Below are 18,024 nucleotides of genomic sequence, written 5' to 3'. Positions count from 1 at the left end.
TCCAATTTCACCTGTCCCTCCACCCCTTCTCCCCAACTCCGTGTTCCAATAAGGGATGTTACTGATCGTCCTGCACCATTACTTCTAATCCCTCCTTTCGCTCCCTCTTTCTTCTCCTCTCCTGCTGAAGATTCTCTGGAGGCCCGGGGACTTCTTGTGGTTCGGTGGATGGGGCGCTGCTTGGGCCCTGCCAAGCAGGGGTCCCGGGGTCCCTGCTGCCGGGAAGACCGGTGCCTCAATCCTGGTGTTATCTCAACGGCCACCGGATCCTTTCTCTTACACAGATTAACCACCACACTCACATGGCTCAGCTAGAGTCACATTTATTCCCAACTTCCTCCCGTTTGAGAGACATTTTTTTTCCCGAGAATTCCTGCAAATCTGATGCTCCCATATATCCCCTCGATGATTATTGTTGACATTGTGCACTTTGATTATAAATGTCATTACACATGTAAAGTGAGTGTTCCCTCCTGACTTGAAAACCATGTCAGCAAAATGAAATAAAAACAGCCACAGATCTAGTACATTTAGAGGTGAGTTAAGTGCCTCTAAACTGGCAGCTCTGGCATGATGACATTTCATAAGGGCACTATTAGCACTAAGTGGCTGTGCGTTTCCTTATAATTTCTCCTTTTAAGTCAGCACACGTGTGTTCTTTCCTTTAACTATCTGACCAGAATGCTGCTTTACATAAGGTCATAAACTCTTTCCATTCTGGTACTCCACTCATCAAATGAATAAAAATTTCCTTCACCTTTAGAAAATTAGTATATTTATGGCATTCCATTTTTCTCCTCCATTAGTCAAATTGTTCAGTAGTATCTCTTGTAAAAGGATGTTTTTATAGGCTCTTTGAGATGCAGAGTAGCTGACCCCAGGTATACGCAGATGCCCTTGAAGCAGTTGCTGCTGGCAGCACCCAAGTGTGGCAGAGGGATGGCGCTCTGGTCCCCCTTCTGAAGTGCTTGTGTGTTACATAAGTTTGAGAACACAGCGCAGCTGAGAGATTGCTGCATAACTGCCCGGCCCTAGCAGAGAGACCAGAACGCCGCTCTCTGACCTGCATTTCCTTTTGAGGTCATTCATTGGCATTTATTTTTAGTGATATTTCACGGCTTAAAGTATGTTAGGGTGGAGGAAGGTGGGGTAAGACACCTGCTGTGTCTGCTCGTTGCAAAGGATTCTGCAGATTCTTAGAGCAACATCCTCGCATTGCAGCACAGAGAGCAGAGCTCTGATGACCAGTGGACTCAGAATTGAGACCAGCATTCAGGCGGGGTTCTGTCTTTCCCGCGGCTGAAGTATGAGGAGTGGGTGATACAGACCCCCCTCTCCCACTGGAGGTTTTCACTGGATCAATGTGCGTTTTGCTTTCTAGTGCTGCCAAGTTTAATAGACCGACTGGGAGATGCTAAAGACTCCGTGAGGGAGCAAGACCAAACTCTGCTGCTGAAGATCATGGATCAAGCTGCTAATCCCCAGGTAGGACCAGTAAAGTGCCTCGCTGGTGTTTCTGTGTCTACATGACATCCGTGTGCGAGTCCAGAGGGGGAAAAAGCTTATCGTACCCCCATACAGGGTATTTAAGTGCATGATGTCAGCAGCAGAGGATATGCTCTGCTAACACTGCGGGCTGGACCTAGGTGATGAGTGCCTGCTTTCCTCCGCCAGACTCCTGGGCTCACTTACACAGTTGACCCCCCTCTGTTCTCCGCCAAGAGGCAGCTGTGCTGGCTGCACAGTCGGGAGGCCTGGCTGCAGGCCCTGTCCCGGCCGGCGAGTGAGCTGGGGTGGGATGGACGGGGAGCCCCGCGCTGCCTCCCGGGGCTCAGCTGTCTGTTCTCCTGGACGGGTGCGTCCGGGATGTCGTTAGAAACCCCCAGACGGGCCTTAAAGATGAGCAGCTGTTTGACCAACGGGAGGTGGCAACAGCTGTGAGGACCGTTTGAGGACTTGATCTGGAAAGTGGCTTCCCTCCTTTCACCATCCTTTCCCTCCCAGGGAGGTTCTTGGGAGAGTGAAATGCAACTTGGAAGGATCTGCATGCAGCAGAGCAGAGCATTTTTTGGGTGCTCTTGCCAGAACTGAGTGGGTTATCTGGAGGGGCTGGGCTAGCCTGTTGCAGGGTCCCCCTCCTGTTGACCACTGGGAGCTGGGAGGTGACGGAGGCCCCGCTGTCCCCCTTTTCACTCATCCTTTGCCATCCACAGTACGTGTGGGATCGAATGCTCGGAGGCTTTAAACACAAGAATTTCCGGACTCGGGAAGGCACGTGTCTCTGTCTTGTCGCCACACTCAATGCGTAAGTCTGGGGGGCGGGGCCTGGGGGTTTCCATCTGGGAGCTTTTTAATTTTCAATTCTTAGTTTGAGTTACTAATAGAGTTCTTGGAAGTTGCAGGAGACGTGTCCTGGGCGGTGCATTGTACCCCCACCCCCCTCCCCCGAGTTAGCCTCCGGTCTGTTTGTGGTTCATTCTCAATACCAGGAGATCCAAGTTGATACGCCTCCCTAGAGCTCCGTCAAAGTGCAGCAGTTATTCTCCCATATGTGTGCATGTGTGTTCAGATATGGTCATGCCTGGAGTAGTTCTGTGCAGTCGTGTGCAGCGGGTGCTGGAACTGTGATCATCATCTGCATGGCTCGGCATCATCATGATCCCCCAGAGAGCCTGGGCATAACGCCAGGCAGCCCCTAGTCACCATCTCCACATCTTGATTCGAGAGATAGTTCAGTGGGCAGGACACATGCCTTGCACACCTCTGATCCAGGTGGTTCGATCCCCAGCACCCCATATGGTCCCCCCAGGCCCCACCAGGACTGGTCCCTGAGCACTGCCAGGTGTGGCCCCAAAACAAAATTAAGAAACAAGAATGTTATATAAATGGAATCACAGAGGATGCAAGCCTCTGAGGTTGGCTTTCTTTATTCAGTATGATTTCCTCAGTACCAGGGATCAAACTCATGTCTCCAGTACGCACATCTGCAGTCACTCCTGTTGAGCCATCTTTCTGGCCCTCATTTGGTTTGTTGTTGTTTTGGTCGTGCCTGGCACTGCTCAGAAGCTATTCTTGGCTCAGTTCTTGGGGTTCCTTCTCGGAGCAGCTCAGGGACCAGGTGTTGTCGGGACTCAAACCTGGCCTACCTGCATGCAGAGCAGGCAGAACTCAGAGAGCTGAGCAGCCTCTCTGGCCCCTGTTTTTGTTTTATTTACGTAATTTTATTTGTTTTTTTGGGCCATGCCTACAATGCTCAGGGGCTATTCCTGGCTTTGTGCTCAGGAGTAACTCCTTGGTGTGCTGTGGTGCCGGGGACCAAACCAGGGTCGGCCACGTGTGATGCTAGGACTTTTTTTCCTGTAGTGTTTCTCCAGATCTCCATTTTAATTTTTAAACGACTGAAGGCTGTTTTCCAGGGTTTTGTTTTGCTTTAGCATTTTATAGTCGCACCATCAATGTAAGTATCATTTAGTTTCTTTACATTTTGGCTAGTGTTGACTTACCACTGTTTTTCATCCTAGCCATTTCGGTATCTTTATAGTGATAACTCTTTGAGTTTTAGTTTGTATTTGTCTTATGGGTGTTGATGTTGAACCTTTTCCATATGCTTATGGGAGAGGTATTAAAAAATTAGAGGGGCCGGAGCGATAGCACAGCGGGTAGGGCGTTTGCCTTGCACGCGGCCGACCCGGGTTCGATCCCCGGCATCCCATATGGTCCCCCAAGCACTGCCAAGAGCAATTCCTGAGTGCAAAGCCAGGAATGACCCCTGAGCATCGCTGGGTGTGACCCAAAAAGCAAAAAAAAAAAAAAATTAGATAGTAGGATCTGGAGAGTTAGTACATTGGGTCAGGCGCTTACCCTTGCATGCGACTGACCCAGATTTGATCCCCAGCACAATATATGTTCCCCTGAGCCTTGTCAGGAGTGATCCCTGAGCACAGACAGAGCCAGGAGTAAACCCTAAGCACCTTTGAGTATGACATCTCCTAAAAAAAAAATATATATATATATGTATATACATATGTATGTTAGATAGGGTTAGAGAGATAGCTCACTGGACTGAGTACCTGCTCTACAAGTGGAAGGCCTTGATTTGATCTTTAGACCACGTGGTCCCCTGAGCACCACTGGGATTGACCCTTGAGCACTGTCAGATGTTGCCCCAAAACAAAATCAAACAAATTACAGGTTACTTTTAATGATTATGAACTAGTAATATTTATACATGTCATCCACAGTCACTCTTTTTTTTTTTTTTTGAAATATTTTATTGAACCACCGTGAAAACAAGAAAAAAAATACAAAGCTTTCAGGTTTAAGTCACAGTCAAATACTGATTAAACCACCATCCCTTCACCAGTGCACCCGTTCCACCACCAAGAACCCCAATACACCCCCCTCCCACCCCACCCCCCATCTAAGTAGCTAATGATATTCCCATTATTCTCTCTATATATTGAGTACATTTCATATTTCCATACAGAACTCACTATTGTTGATTGGAAATTTTCCCCAACAATCAGGCCTGCTGAATAAGCATCATCTAATAATTTCTCTTCCTTGGTAAAAGTGAAGACTTTGAGTCCGCGGCCGCGCGGTTTTGGGTTTCTAATATTTTAGCTCAGTTCACAGTCAAAATGGATGGCTGCAAGAATCTGCTCTGGTGCCAAAATGGGTTAGGAGACTTCAGGATCACAGTCAGTAGGCGGGAGGCTCTGCTTCTCGTGCCGCGGCTCTTGGTTCATCTCTGGGCGGAAGGCGCGCCGGGAACACCTCCCCTCCCAGGATCACCTACAGGCTACGTCACTAAAGAGAGTCCTACCTCCTGGTGGAGGGGTCTTAGAGGGTGGCTCTCACCGCGTGGCTGCTGCCGCTGCCGCCATTTTCGCTCAGAAAAATGGGGTGGAGAGGGAAAAAAATCCCTCCCCGGGCTGCACGAGGTTGTAGTTCAGTTCACAGTCAAAATGCATGGCTGCAAGAATCTGCTCTGGTGCCAAAATGGGTTAGGAGACCTCAGGATCACAGTCAGTAGGCGCAGAGGCTCTGCTTCTCGTGCCGCGGCTCTTGGTTCATCCCCACAGTCACTCTTAACATGGATTGTATTTTTTTCTAGTCTATAAGTTTTTATTTGATTTTTGGTTTCTTTGGGGGGCCACACCTGGCGATGCTCAGGGGTTCCTCGTTGCTCTGCACCCAGGAATCACTCCTGGGGAGGTTCAGGGGACGATATGTGCAAGGCAGGTGGCCTGCCTGCTGTGCTCTTGCTCTGGCCTCTAGTTTTATTTTTTTAAAACCGAAATTGGTGTTTGATTGCTTCTATTACTTTGAAACTTTTCCCTCTTAGTATGTTAGCCATTTCCATGCCATTGACTTGGTCCCATTTTAGAACTGTTTCTAGCCTTGAATCACAGCAGTTTCCACTCCTGAAAGTTTATCCTGAGGGAATAATCAGATTATCAGTGAGAGTTGGTGCACCAAGACTCTGGCTGCCGACACTAGCAGCTTCGATGGTGAGGAGCTGAGAGGAGTGAGTAGGGCGGTGGCGAGTCGGAGTCCTGCGGGACTGTTTCAGCTGTCCCCATTCAGCATCTCCTCACCAGCCTCCCTGCAGCTGAGAGACATGTGGGTGGAGAATGCGGCACAAATCCGCCAGGGGCTTGTTGGGTTGGCTGTGATGAGTTGGGCAGAGCTGGGGACAGGACAGGGCTAGGGTGGTCGTTTCTGAGACCACTGTAAGTGAGGCCTGCGGGACTGTGGGCACGTCTAGGCTTTGGCTTGGCATCAGAGGGTGGGACCAGACTGGAGAGACCCTCAAGTGCCTGGGGGAGGAGGGGACGGCGGGAAGACCTGGCAGTGAGAGGCCCTCAAGGGTTTGAACTCTATAAAGAGATTGTCGTGTGTGTGTGTGTGTGTGTGTTTGTGTGTCTGTGTCTGTGTTTGGGAATCATATGGGAAGGAGAGAGCCTTGGTGGGAGGTGGCCGTGGGACCCTGAGGTAAAGAGGAAGGGGAAGGTTGTCTTGTTCCCCTGCAGGGAAGTGTCTTTCTTTCTTACCAATAATAAAACAATCCTTTTCTTTTTTCCCCTCCCCAGCTCCGGAGCACATACTTTAACACTAAACAAGATAGTGCCACATATATGTAACTTACTTGGAGATCCCAATAGCCAGGTGAGTGCATTTTGAGGTGGGAGAAACCAAATGGCTACAGACAATGACGATGCCTTTGGGGATTCTGGGGGTGCCTGATGTGGGGGATGGGGGGGAGAGGAGGGGAACTTCCAGTGTGTGTTTGCCATAAGATACTGCCCACGAGCATGTCTAAGATGCCCTGGTAAGTGTGCCGGCCCGTCTGGGCCCTGGAAAGGACGAGGCATCACTAGCCTGGAAAGGGATGTCGCCCAGGCCGCTCCTAGACAGCGTCCCTGCGGGGCCCCTCTCCCCTGGCCCGGAGCGGGAGCACGCCACAGGTTGCCCACTGTGGGGGTGGCATGGACAGGAAAGGGCCTGAGCACTCTTCTCAGGCAACTGCAATGTTCCTGTTCACTCTTTGGTGGCCCCACTGGTATCTCGCACCGGAAACTCCTTGAACTCCCCCTTTAGAACTGGGTGTGCCAGTCTGTGTGCATTTTACTTGATAAGCAACCCCCCCATCCCCCTGCCCCAAATGCCCCAGTCCCTCAGTGGAAGGGGGGTGCAGTTGGCCTTCTGGGAGAAGCTCCCAGTTCTGGGAGCTTTTTCAGGCAGCTCCTGAGCCTCTCCTCTTGCTTCATCTTGTTCCGACTCTTACCGACTGTTTTTATCTTGTTAGCTCACACACACTGGGGAAACGGCCCTCTGTCAAGGCGCCAAAATGGGAACAGACTTACAAAAGTGGTAAACAGGCATCTCATTGCAAGTCTTGGTTTATGGGGATGTGTGAGTAGATCTTGCCCTGCGTCTACTTCTGAGGCTGTGGTCCGAGCCCTCTGCTCGTCCATAGCTTTGCCCCTAGTTCCAGCCACATTTTCTCCCCTTCTGTCTGGTGCTGGGCTCCTGCCTCCCTTCCCTTTTCTCTCCCATCTCCTAGTGCTGGCTCACTGCTGTTCTTCTGGGTCTCCCTGGCACGTTCCTACTTCCCTTCATCTACTCCTTATCCAGCCTTCATGGAAAACGTTTAACATGGCAGATAAAAGACACACACGTTTATTATTATTATTATTATAATTATTATTATTATTATTATTATTATTATTATTATTATTATTACCAAGTCATGTTTTTATGGTCCACACTAGCTTCAGCTTTCTTTGCGCTGGAGAGGTAGTACAGAGGGCAAGGTGCTTGTCTGGTGTGGCTGACCCCATTTTAATCCTTGGCACCACATAGGGATTCTGAGCAAGCCCCATCAGGAGTGAACCCTGAGCACAGAGCCAGGAATAAGCCCTGAGCACTTCTGGGTGGAGTCCAACCCACACCCTTTGCCCCATCCAACCAAATAAAATCTAAAAAAAAGAATGCTTTGTTACTGAATGGATGGTTTTTGACTGCCCACCCTGTGCTTTGGATATCGTCTCCAGTTTGGTTTTCTGTGTGAGAGAGAAATCCTTTCTCGCTGTCACAAGTCCGAGCTGCTGTTGCTGGTGCCCATCTGTCGAGCAGGAGAGTGGGTGCGGCTCACCGAGGTGATTTATTCCTAGTTCCCAGGCTCAGGGCCAGGCAGGTGAGGTGAATAGACTTGCTGGGCCCATGAGGAGTCTGGCGCTCTGTGGGCTGCCTTCCACAGACCCTAACAGGGTTTATTTATAGCTCAAAGATTCCACAGTGAGGACTGTGTACTCACAACTGCCTTAGGAATGCCGCGTGCGCATCCAGCCCACAGCTCCCGGAACCCCACCTGTCAGGAAGCCGCCACCCCGCTTGCTGGTACTTGGTGGTGACTCGCCCTCCCGGGGCCTCTGCTGTCATGCTTTCCTTCCTTTGGATTTTCTCATCAGTCTTGAACACTGGTCTTTTAACCTCGAAGGTCAGGAGTCGGACACGCTGCTCTTTGTCGTCCCAGGACTGCCTGGGGTGAAGTGGGCATTGCATCCTCGTTGGGGTGGCTTCCTGTAGGCGGCTAGGGCTCATACCGGCAACGGGGAAGCTGGACTGGACAGTGCTGTAGTGCACTTGGTCCCATGCTGTGGTCAGCCCTAGCTCTCCTCCTCCACACCCTGGGGGCTGAGGGTCCTTCCCCAGCCCTCCTGGCCGCCCCTGACACGGAGGGGACTTGCACTCAGTGTGACTTGCACTCCCCCGCAGAGGAGATCAGAATCGTCTCAGTATTGGTCGGGCTGGCGTAGAGCACGGGAAGACTGCTCGGACTGGCGCACGGGTGAGGGGCCGAGGACTTGCGGCTCTAAGCCAATGGAAAACCCAACTCTGAATGAGGAGCACCAGGGGGACATCAGACTCGTGAGGGGCTCAGTTGGTCCCAGAGACCTCGAGTCCATCTGTCTAGGCGTGGGAAGAAGCCTGGCCTGTATTGCTCCCTTGCGAGCCTGGCATGGGGAGCATAACTGGGCCCCTGGTGCGAGGCAGGCCTGGCGCCCTCTGCCTTCCTCCTCTCTGGGCACCTTTGGCTTCTTGGAAGGCTGCAGCTCCTACAGCAGCATGAACTTCTGGTCTCAAAATGTCAGAATGCAGCCCCAGGTGTCTGCCACCCGGCCCAGCTCAGAAACGGTGACAAAGCCAGTTTTCCATTCATTTATTTTTCCTCTCCACCCCATTACTTTGAAGCAAGATTTAGATTTTTTGCAAACAATTGTTAGGCATCATTTCATTTAATTTTGCATGTTCTTCTTTACACTGCGGTTTATGAAGTTATTCATAATGTGAAGTTATTCATAATACAGTCGCTTCAGGCATTGAGTTCCCGACACCTGTCCCACCACCAGAGTGACCTTCCCTTTATCAGTGTCCTCTGTTTATTCTTTTGTTTTGTTTTGTCTTTGGGCCACACCTGATGATGCTCAGGGGTTACTCCTGGCTCTGCAACCAGGAATCACTCGTGGCAGTGCTCAGAGAACCACATGGGATGCCAGGGATTGAACCTGGGTCTGCCGCATGCAAGGCAAGCACCTTACCTACTGTACTATCGCTCTGGGAACATCCTCACTTAATTCTTAAATATCCTTAAAGATAAGTACTCCTTTTCTCTCAGAAACATACTGTATGGTATCTGATTGCCTCTTTTCCCTGAGAGGTCAGGATTCTCTCACATCGTCAAATATCAGCTCATCGTCTCCCTTTTCCCTTTGTCTCATGATCTTTAGAGATTCTGGTGTTTCTCTTCCGAACAGTGGGAAAATGTGTTCCATTGGCTTTCCCATGGTTCTGCCTTGCGCTTCACTGAGGGAAATTAGACCCTACTCCCCTCCCTGATATGTTCATTGCTAGGAAGGAACTTAGATTAAAGGAAGGTCTTCCTTCCTTCCTTCCTTCCTTCCTTCCTTCCTTCCTTCCTTCCTTCCTTCCTTCCTTCCTTCCTTCCTTCCTTCCTTCCTTCCTTCCTTCCTTCCTTTTCTTTCTTCCTTCCTTCCTTCCCCTCCCTCCCTCCCACCTTCCCTCCCTCCCTCCCTTTCTCCCTCCCCTGTTCGGTACTGCTCAAGGCTTGCTCCTGGCTCTGCACTCAACAGTTATTCCTGACGCTGCTTGGGGGACTAGATGCGATGCTGGGGATTGAATCTGGATTTGCCACATGCAGCGACCTTTCTCTCCAGCCCCAAGGGATGGCCGTCTCTGAGATTTGCCTCAGATGGGTTTAGGGCAGGACTGTGTTTGCTGACATGGTGGACGAGGCTGTGTCTTCAGGCAGCCTGAAACATCAGATACCACGGGAAGTGCCTGGTCTTCCAGAGCCCCAAATTCCATCTCTGTGTCTCCTCAGCTAGCCTGGGGCTGCCCGTGACGGTTGCCTCTCCTGGGCCCCACTGCCAGTATATCTTGTTCTGGAGTCTTATACGCATCTTCGAAACCTAAAAGCATGTTTTCAAAAGTCTGAGGTCGCCCTTGATCTCATTGCTCCCTGCGGCTGGCCCCAGGCTGTGCTGTGCGCCCGGGCTCACGGGTGGAGGAGGTTCCTCCTGAAAACTCAGGCGGGGATGGTGGGCTGCGAGGAGGCAGCCGCACTGGGCCGTGTGGCTCTCTTCTTTGTGCAGAGCTGACTGGGGACCGTGCTGGTGTCCCACAGGGCTGTGCAGCTGACTTACAGTGCCCCTGTCCACACACCCACCCCTTGGAAGGGAAGTTCTCCCTTGATGTTCGGGCTCTGAGGGAGCTCTTTCTTTTGATCCCCCTCACAGCTGCATTGTACTGCAGTGAAGAAGGGTGGTGGGGCCCCATTCTGAGAGATAGATGGTCAGTACCCAACCTTGCGCTCACCTGCTGTGGGCCCCGGGACGTGGCCGGCCTCCCAGTGCCCGCATCCCACTCTGCGCCAGCCGGCAGTGGCTCTGTGGGGATGCCAGAGAGCAGCGTCCAGCTCAGGCCTGGCGGGGGGTTTGGTGGGGGGGGGGTGGGCGGCACTTCTCTTTCCCAGTCTTGGTGGCCTGAAATGTTGGGCTCTCCGTGGGGTGGGCACAGGCAGTTTGGGAGCCACTGGGTGGTGTGTCCCCGTGAGTTTGACATTGTCCCTGCAGTCTGGGCTGAGCTGTTCTGCTGGGTCTTCCCTTCTGACTCGAGCATAGAGCAGAGTAGTGCTGGGGAGAATCTGGTCTCCTGAGTGTCCGGGGTCAGGGGCCGCTCATCCCCTCAACTGGCCTTTGCCCCTCGCACTTTCACAGCCTGTAGGATAAGTTACCTTCAAGGCAAAGGATGTTAGTCCAAACGTGAAGCAGGTCAATGGTTGTTCTCAGCTGCTAGTCCAGAGACTGGGGCCGGTGTCCAAAGGTCCCCACCTCTGGTGTGGGGAGCCCCACCGGCTGTCGCCCAAAGGGCAGGAGGGATTTGCATACAACCTGTGTGTGCCTCCAGCTGTCGTGGGGACCGTGTGGATGGACCCATGCGATGTAGGTGTTTTCATTTCACCTTTGTAGTCCACGTGACTTGAGAGACTAGATGTGTCACATCCCTGGTGGCTCCGAGGTGGAGACTGTTCCGTCTGCCCGGGGCCCATGCCCATGCTTTTGGACCAGTCCCCTGCTCATGTCTTCTGGTCTCGAACATTCAGCCTAGGGAACAGGAGCAAATTATGAGTTGGAGTTTAAAGATTCTTGTGCAAGGTTACATTGCTGCTGTGGCCAAGTCAATGCCCGAATTTACTTTTTTGATTCCAAAGCCAGCAGTTGCTCCTCTCACTCACCTATACCCTATGGCCCTAAGTTTTCTGAGTAGCAACAGGGAGGACTAGTTACTCTTTATCGATGGGACTGGTTCAGGCAGGAAATGGAGCTCAGTTGTACATCCCGTAGGTTTGATCCTCAAACCCCCCCACCCCTGCCCTCACCTCCCCCAGGAAGCAGATGTATGATGGTTTGGAGCAAATCCACCATTGGGAGGCAAACAGGTGCCACTCTTAGGACTGACACTCAGGATGCTAGGGGATTGTCTGCCTTTGTAACACAAGTACATTCTGGCACAGAATTGTTCCCTGCTATGAGAAATTCTCTTCCAAAATAAGCAACATCTGGATGAATGAGCTTAGTTGCCGTAAAATGATGTCATAGATGATTGATAGGTTGGGTGGCTTAAAAGACGGCAATATTTTCTTTTCCATTCGGGGTCTGTAAGGTTGGGCTCACAGACCTTACGTGGATGGGTTGGGGGACAGCTTCTTTCCCAGCCTACAGAAAAACACCTCACTGAGCGCTTCCCCCAACACTCGAGTATGTGAGGAGAATGGTGCGCGCCCTTTGGTGCCCTTTATTATTTAAAGAAATAATCGTTTGGAAGCTGGTGATGACTCGGTAGAGCACATGCCTTGCTCTGAGTTTGAGTCCCCGCAGTGCATGTCCGCCACCACATGCTGCTCCCTACTATGGCCTGGGCACTGCAGGTTGTAACCCTATAAAAAGGAAAAAAGGGGCTGGAGCGACAGTATAGCTGGTAGGACTTTTGCCTTGCACTCAGCTGACCTAGGTTTGATTTCCTGAGTTCTGTAGGGATCTCCGGATCCCTGCCAGAAGTGATTTCGGAGCACAGAGCCAGAAGTAATTACCCCAGAGCATCACTGGGTGTGGCCCCCAAACAAAGCAAACAAAAATAGAATCTTTTTCCTGACAGACCCTCACTATTATGGTCTCATCCAATTTTAATTGCCTTTATCTTACAGGTCTGGTCTCTAAATTTAGTCACATTGAGGCTGAGGGGGTCAACATAAATTTGGTGGATGCAGTTACCCATAGTGTAAGCTTTTGGGGCTGTAGCTACAGTACAGCGGGTAGGGCGTTTTTGATTGCTTGAGAACAAATCTAAAATCATGTAACTCCCTTGAATTACTTTTACCTCTTTCCCCATCCCTAGATCTCGCTCCTTCACTGTACCCCTACCTCCTCGGCTGGCCTCGGTAGTGTTTATTTTCTTCCTGTCTTTCACTTGGAAAGTTTTTAATTTAGAAGAGGAAGTGAGGAATAATAGAGCAGATTCCCATAGTCACTAGTTTACATCTTGTCATTGTTTTCTAGCTTTCTGTAATCTGTGCGTGTGCACGTCCATGGAGAAATAATGTGTTTTTCCTGAAGCTGTACAAAATTACCTTACAGCCATGGTATTTTAATCCCTAGATGTTTTGATGTGTGGCCCCTAATCACACACATATTTTGATGTAACCACATGTCATTTTTACGTCCAAGAAATTCATGATTAGTACAATGATAACATTGGATATGTAGAGTTTATACTTAGATTTCCCCATGCTATTTTTGTTTTTTCTCTCATTTGGGCCTTGTTTATTTTGCTTTTTGGTTTGGTTTTGTGTCCGGTCAGGTGCTTGTTCTTGTGCAGCTTTGCCTTCATCCCATGTGCCTTGTCTGGAACCTGTCTGGTACAGTGCTGGTCTAAGAACATTCCTTCCTCTTCCATTAAATGTTTCTTGGTATTCGCTCATGTTTTTATTGCCCTCCCTTAATGGTATTAAATTTTTGTTCTTTTTTTTTTTAAATTTTCAAAATTTTGGGCCACACCCAGTGGTGCTCAGAGGCCCATGCGGTACCAGGGCTCAGACTGGGCTTGGCAGCATGCAAGGCGAGCGCCTTACCCCTAGACTATCTCCTTGGCCCAGTCTTTGTATTCTGATGTAGGTGACACCTGCTACAGTCTGCCCTGTATTTATGTATGTTTATAAATAGGCCTCATGGAGTTTTCTTACTTTTTCCTTTTTTGAACTCTGAGCATCTTGAATATAGAGCTCTTTATAATCCACACAGCCCATTTTATTTTTGTTTCTTTAAGTATTTAATGCGTTAATGATGTTTTGTTTGTAGTACAATCATTGTAGTGTTTCCCACTTGGGCAAGATGTTCTGAAAACCTGAGCTTTCTGACATCTCTTTGAAGAATACAAAGAACCAAGGGATGTCTACTTTAACATGGACACAGGGTTGGGTTCAAAGTTTTCTCTTCTTGGGAATTGTACCCATGGAGTGAAAAGTTCAACATGGCTTTATTTAACCCAGTGCAAATAAGGGATGCTATTCACAGCCACACTGGTAAATGGGTGACAAGGTTGGGATGTGTGTAGCCTTTGGGTCCCAGCAGGAAGTGCTATGGAATGACACTGAGCAGCACTAAGTTTTCTTCTTTTCCATCTAGGTTCGGGATGCAGCAATAAACAGCTTAGTGGAAATTTACAGACACGTAGGGGAACGTGTGAGGGCAGATCTCAGTAAGAAAGGATTGCCACAGTCTCGGTGAGTGCAGCTGCTTTTCCTTCCTTCTGCTCTTCCCCTGCTCCTTTTCATTCAATATCTTGAATTGCACAACTAATTTGTTGTAATTTTACTCAAATAGTGTATTTGGTTAAAGGATGGATGGTTGGAGTTCTTGTCCAGGTCCCCCATCCTATTTCTGTTCGAGTCCCACCTCAGTTACACCTCCAGCCAGGTCCCGTGCTGTATTTTAAAGATGCCAGAAGTGTATTTCATGCAAGCAATGTAGAAATATTTGGCATTCTTTTGATTCATAAGGGTCTATGGCTTGTATAGAATAGTTGCTTAGAATATTTTGTTTGGGGACTGGAGAGATAATTTAGCGGGTAGGGTACTTGCCTTGCATGTGGCCAACCTGGATTCAATCCCCATATAGTCCTTCAGTCTCGGTAGGGGTTATCTGTCTCTGAGTGCAGAGCCCGAAGTAAGTTCTAAGCATGCTGAATATGATCCCCAAAGCAAAATAAGTAAATAAATAGATTTTGTTTGAATGAATGAAATCCTCCCAGAATGAGTCTGTGTTGAGAAATAGAATAATTCTGAAAGACCTCTTTAAAATGAGAGATGTTTTCATTTTCTGTTCCTGGATGCCAGTCTCAATATTGAGAAACTAGCGCCTCTTCATAAATTCAAGGCAGTGGGAGTCCACAGATGTCTCTGTTGCCAGAGTTTCTACGAAAACAAAGAACAATTAGATGCTTATCACTTTAACCATGAAAGGAACACCTTAGTGTAAAATCAAGTGTGTCCCACCCCATCCTTTAAGAGACACCGGGCTATGAAAATCCTGGCGAGTTATGGAAAGTTAGACTTGGACTAGACTCACAGCAGCTCCTGAAAGCCCGTCTTGGTGTCTGTGGTAACAGCCCAGCCCAGAGACTTAAACTGACTTAAGTAGCATTATGCACTTAGTAAGAGTCATAACAAAGATTGGAACCCTTTTGTTCAAATTCTCCTTTTAATGTCTCTACTTCATGATACAGTTTTTGGAGTAGTGAGTATCTAGATATGTGCTAGAATAGGAAATATATAGGACTCCTGTTTTGACAGACGGTCCTTTCACAGCTAGGAAGAGATGGATCCCTTGCCTTCAAGTCAGGGTTCCATTGAGTATGCAAATAGGCTGCTATTCTGTAGTCACGTCCAACTCTTCCAGGAGTTAGATTTTGTCTTATTGACTCATGGCAAGGAAAGGAGTTAGATTTTGTCTTATTGACTCATGGCAAGAAACTTCGGCATAAAACTGCTTTTATTTTTAAATTTAGGCTGAAAGAAGGAATCTGGGAAACCTGAACTAGATGTCTTTCTTTTTTTTTTTTAAATTCTGTCTTTGTCTCTCAGCCTTTTGGTCTTTGAATACTTGGTGAGAAAACTCCAAGGAGAATTGCGTATTTAACGGCCACAGTTCTAGGGGTTTGGGGGGCACAGCTGAGGGGGAGGGGTGGCAGAGGCTGTCCAGTTGTGACATCAGTGGCATTGTTAGAACACAGGTGTTGGGCAGGTGTGACACTCTGTAGCTCCGGATGGCCTCCATTATGCTCAGAGCTCCTGGTGGCCCCAGGCCATGAAGGGCCACCTGACACCAGGGAGTTCCTTTGTGAAGTTTGAAGGTTCCTACAAGCAAGCAAATCGGCCCAGGGAAATGACATGGTGAAGCTGAAATTAGAGACGTGAGTAGAGAACAGCTCCGGGCCCACAAGTTTGGCCTGCCTCGTGGCTGTGACTGAGGAGTTTTCTCCGAGCGGGTCCCAGCAGCTCACTGGCCCGCACTGGCTCTGCGCTGAGCCCAAGTGCCCCCAGAGGGCGAATGTCCCAGTGCAAGCCCTGTCCCTGGAGATTCTTTTATTATTATTATTATTATTATTATTATTCAACAGAAAGAGCAGGGGGAGTTGTTGAGCCACACCTGGCAGTGTTCAGGGACTACTTCTAGCACGGTGGGTGGGGTCACTCCCAGCACTGCTGGGGGACCAGATGCTACTAGGGATGGAACCAGGGCCCATATGCTGCAAGAATTGCTGGGAGACGTAAGCACACCTGTGTGACTCACCCAGGGAGGGTTTAGAAAGCTGGTGCCTGGTTTCCTCTGGACTTCACCCCAGCACCTTTCCCTTTGCTACTTTTGTTTTTGTCCTATTACTGCTAATTTTTTGGTCCTTTCGCTATACTAATCATAATTGGATTGTGACTATACTTTGAAAATTTCAAGACTGCCTAATTTTTATTTATTTTTTATTATTTACTTACTTATTTTCACTTTTGGGGTCACATCTGGCAATGCTCAGGGGCTACTCCTGGCTCTGCACTCAGGAATTACTCCAGGTGGTGCTCAGGGTATGCGGAGATCGAATCTGGGTGGGCCAGGTGCAAGGAAGGCAAACGCCCTCCCCCCTGTACTAAGGCTCTGGCCCCACATAGTGAAGTTTTAAACCCTAGAGGTGGACCCAGTGCCTGTGAGGGATATATCCCATGCCCACCTCCATTCCAGCAACACAGAGAATCAGTTTAAGATCCCATAGACAGTTAAAACTAGAGCTGGATGGGGCTGGAGCAATAGCACAGCAGGTAGGGTCTTTGCCTTGTATGCGGCTGACCTGGGTTCGATTTCCAGCATCCTGTATGGTCCCTCGAGCACCGCCAGGAGTAATTCCTGAGTGCAGAGTCAGGAGTAACCCCTGTGCATCGCTGGTTGTGATCCAAAAAGCAAAAAAACACACAAAACAAAAATAAAAACAAACTAGAGCTGGGGTTAGACTCTTGTTGTTGTTGTTCTTTTTTTTTTTTTTTTTTTTTTGTGGGGTGGGAGGGTTGGGCCACATGCAGAGGTCTAGGTGATCACTCCCGGCAGTGCTTAAGGATCACATAGGTGCTGGGGATGGGACCTGAGCCAGCCATGTGCACGGCAAGCACCCTGTCCACTGTACATCACTCTTGCCCAGACTCCTCTTCTTTCCAAGACTATTCTCCTTTTTTAAAAAGCCAACAGACAACTTATTTTAAAAGAAATTACACAAACATTTGGGCCTCTGTCAGTTGGAATGAAGATTTATGCGATATCCTGATACTTAAATCCTTCCTAAAAATTCAGGCTCAAATGGAGCATTATCCATCTAAGGCAATGGAACTGCGTAGTTTGCCACCATTATTATAAAGCTCTGACAAACACTGCTTGGCGAACTTAGTTCTAGGTTCTTTATTCTGATAAAAGGTGTGGGAACCTCATATTTCTTTCTATTCATTGCATGACATTTAGCCAAGATCCAGTAGTGTAAGGATGAGAGACTGGCTAATACCTTTATTTTGTCCAGAACACATCCAAACAATGGTATTTTGAAAGAATGATGACATTGTTAGGGAAATGCTGGGTCTTGCACTATGTGACTCCAAGTGGTCCGTGGAATTGTGTGTTCCAGAAAATAATTGGATTCATTTGTCTATTCCCAGCAGTATCTCTGGTCCAAAGACCCCTGTTAGTTTTTGTTCATCTGAGGAAAAGGTGATTGGATGGTAATGATTAGTTACCTGTTCTTTTGAATTTGTTTAAAGCTCATTTGGGTTAGGTTTAGGCAAATTCTGTTCTCAAGACAGGCATTTTCTATGGTTATTAGAGCTAGCAGGTAAAAATTATTTATAATGAATGTTTTGTTGGTGTAAAATTGTCACAAAGTCAACTTGCAGACTTTCCAGTGTGTGTGTGTCTGTGTGTGTGTGCGCGTGTGCGCGAGCATGCATGCGTGCGCACACATACGTGTTGTTTTGGGTCATTTCCATCGATGCTCAGGAGACCATATGGTGTTGGGAATCAAACAGGGCTGCATCTGGTTCCTGTTACAAGGCTCCGTTTGATAGGTGGTGTTGACTTGGAACAATACAGGAGTGTGAGAGTTGAGGGAAAGGACTGTCTACTGAGGGGATTCTGAATTCACATGTATGTGTCTCCAAACTTTTTACTGTTCTCATACTTGCCAGTTGCAGGTACTGTAAATAGACATTGTCTTATATACTCTACAGACCTTTTCTCTGTTGTTCCACGAACAGAATAAATACCTCCTCCCAGTAATTTCAAAAATAGCCAGACTAGAGATTTCCCAGGCACTAATTTGCACATATGCAAGTATGTTCACCTCAGTGGGTTTGGT

General features: G+C 48.7%; 1 protein-coding gene across 25 annotated transcripts in view; it reads left to right on the top strand.

The window, feature by feature from the left end:
- Nucleotides 1–18,024, top strand: part of CLASP1 (cytoplasmic linker associated protein 1) — a 242,752-nt gene that overhangs the window by 87,633 nt on the left and 137,095 nt on the right. For all 25 annotated transcript variants that reach the window (XM_055123331.1, XM_055123325.1, XM_055123330.1 and 22 more), the window contains exons 4-7: nt 1,382–1,485; nt 2,214–2,305; nt 6,096–6,171; nt 13,770–13,867. In XM_055123331.1, coding sequence (XP_054979306.1) covers nt 1,382–1,485; nt 2,214–2,305; nt 6,096–6,171; nt 13,770–13,867 — 370 coding nt within the window. The remainder of the gene's footprint in view (nt 1–1,381; nt 1,486–2,213; nt 2,306–6,095; nt 6,172–13,769; nt 13,868–18,024) is intronic.

This window comes from Sorex araneus, chromosome X (assembly GCF_027595985.1).
Source record: "Sorex araneus isolate mSorAra2 chromosome X, mSorAra2.pri, whole genome shotgun sequence".
Lineage (NCBI taxonomy): Eukaryota > Metazoa > Chordata > Mammalia > Eulipotyphla > Soricidae > Sorex > Sorex araneus.
Note: the sequence above shows the minus strand (reverse complement) of the source record. Positions and strands in the feature narration are given on the sequence as shown.